Source organism: Engraulis encrasicolus, chromosome 14 (assembly GCF_034702125.1).
Source record: "Engraulis encrasicolus isolate BLACKSEA-1 chromosome 14, IST_EnEncr_1.0, whole genome shotgun sequence".
Classification (NCBI taxonomy): Eukaryota; Metazoa; Chordata; class Actinopteri; order Clupeiformes; family Engraulidae; genus Engraulis; species Engraulis encrasicolus.
The window spans coordinates 13268700-13271199 of NC_085870.1; the positions used below are offsets into that span (position 1 = coordinate 13268700).

At 47.2% G+C, this 2500-nt stretch overlaps 1 protein-coding gene across 1 annotated transcript in view; it reads right to left on the bottom strand.

Annotated features, from left to right (window-relative positions):
• LOC134462981 (chemokine-like protein TAFA-4) overlaps positions 1-1820 on the bottom strand; it is a 61599-nt gene extending 59779 nt beyond the window's left edge. The window contains exon 1 of the mRNA XM_063216242.1: positions 1645-1820. Within this exon, the coding sequence (XP_063072312.1) occupies positions 1645-1820 (176 nt within the window). The remainder of the gene's footprint in view (positions 1-1644) is intronic.
• Between the last annotated feature and the right edge of the window lie 680 nt (positions 1821-2500).

Below are 2500 nucleotides of genomic sequence, written 5' to 3' on the forward strand. Positions count from 1 at the left end.
TGTTCTGGCTTCAAGGACGCTCTCAAAGGTAAGTTACTATTGCCACGATTAAATCACGATTTTCGATTATTTTCGATTAATTGTGCAGCCCTAGTGTGTGTGTTTCACTAAAGGACCTATTGAGCCATCCAAGCCAGTGGTACGTATGGGACCGAGACTGTATCGGTGGGGTATGCAAGGCCGGAGAAAGGCATAGACAAACAAGGCAGTCAAGTAGGGGACCAACTGTCTTGGGAGCGCCATACTAACACCTTAAAATCCCACAGAATCAGAAAGTGAAATAAAACATTAAACTTTACATTGACACTGATTATTCATGGGTACTAAATCAGCTATGCTTGATAAGATGTATGATGCTACACTGTATTTACAGATGTCAATTTCTAAGTGCACAAAAAGGGAATGGGGTGCTCGCCTAGGGCATCATATTGGCTAGAACCGGCCCTGCGGGGGAGTATGGTAAAGGTACACTGTGGTCCCAGCTGTCCGCAGTAAAAGCTGGGCTTGATTAGTGTTATCCTTCAGCCCCAATCTGACCGCGTTGCTGACAGGGAGCCAGCACAACCTCCTTGACAACGAGGCCACCTACGCAGCACCTAGTACGCGCGGCCCATTCTGAAAAGGACCTCTTACCCATCTCTGAGGACCAGCTTTCCTGCTCTACGTACCCCTACCCTTTTCCACATATGAGTACCACACAGTTGAATATATGAGAGAGAGAGAGAGAGAGAGAGAGAGAGAGAGAGAGAGAGAGAGAGAGAGAGAGAGAGAGAGAGACAGAAAAACAGAATGACTGAAGATAAAATACAAACTCTGTATGCATACAAACATGGTCCAATAAGAGGCAATCGTAAGTCAATGGAAATACACTTTAACAAATGAGTCCACAAAAATATTGTAGGCAAATAAAACTTTGGAGTGTCTCCAAAGGTCAAGGATATATTTTAAGTGGAAGAAGCAATACAGTACAGAGCAAACGTTTGTATATATATGTCTATACTTAAAGTATGTCTATGTCTACAGTAAAAAACATCATATCAATTCTTTGTATGACAAGTGCATGTAAAGACGTTCACAATAAAGCCGACTTGACTTGACTTGACTTGACTCAACGATCCCCAAAAATGTACATTATTCCCGCCACCTCACAGAATAAAAAGAGACAGCATCGGCCACAGGGTTACCATCGCACAGTGGCACCTAAGGACTGGCATTTCATGCTCTCCCGGCCAAACAAACTCCTGTGGGTGGAGAAACATCCCATAATATCTGCCAGCGAGATTTACTGTAACAGGGAGGGGACAACAACATGGCATCATTTTCAAAAGCATTTCATTCCATGTCTTCAACTTAAAAAAACGAGGGGGAAAAAAGGACAGCAAAAGAAAAAAAAAATGCTAAGCGATGCATGGTATTAAAATTCGGCAGGTGGGTGGTCTGGATAGGATAGGGAGAATATATACTGTGTGTGTGTGTGTGTGTGTGTGTGTGTGTGTGTGTGTGTGTGTGTGTGTGTGTGTGTGTGTGTGTGTGTGTGTGTGTGTGTGTGTGTGTGTGTGTGTGTGTGTGTTGTATGGTGCGTTCTTGGAAGGCAGGGGGGCTGGGGTGGGCTATCAGGCAACTCTATTTGAAGCTCCATCCAGCCCTGCTGTGTCGGCCGTGTTTGTGGGGCGGCTGCTGTGTCGGCCGTGTTTGTGGGGCGGCTGCTGTGTCGGCCGTGTTTGTGGGGCGGCTGCTGTGTCGGCCGCGTTTGTGGGGCGGCTGGTGGCTGGACGGAGGCACAGCAGCAGAGCGAGCGGTGGCAGGGCCGTTTCTAACATATTTGGGCGCCCTAGACAATGAGGGACTAGGGACCTCCTTTTTTCCTCTTAAAACTATTGATGAGCCCCCCCGCCTCGAGACAGAATTTTCACACAGCAGTATCATTGGACTTTTTCGGACGTTAAATTCATGGAGGTGCTGCCTCCCACACTCCCAAAGTTGTCATTGCTGTCACTTAAATACAAGTGCTTAACCAGTCACTAACAGAGGGGCCCTTTCAGCTGGCAGGGGCCCTAGAGAATTACCTAGTTTGCTTGCCTGGTTGTGATGGCTGGTGGATGAGGTGGAGATAGTAGGCCCGCGTCTCGTGTCTGGGCCCGGGCCACATACATACACTGGATTTATGGTGCCGCTGCTGTCCGCCTATCTGTCTGTTTGCAGATGAGTATTTCAGACGCCACTCCCCGCGCTGATATTAACACTGATAATGGGCCAATTTGTCTCTCCCCTGGCACTGGGTCGAAACGCCTGTCTCACAGCATAGCGTGTGTCTCTTATTTGCTTTTTTTGGCTCGCTCTGTTGAGATTGTTTAGTGTGCGCAGCATGTGTTTATGTGTATGTGTGTGTGTGTGTGTGCGCGCACGTCTGTTTGTGTGTAAGAGAGATATAGAAAAGGCATGGGAGCTATAAAGACAGTGAACATGAGAGAAAGAGAGACGATACCAAGGGAGAGAGAGA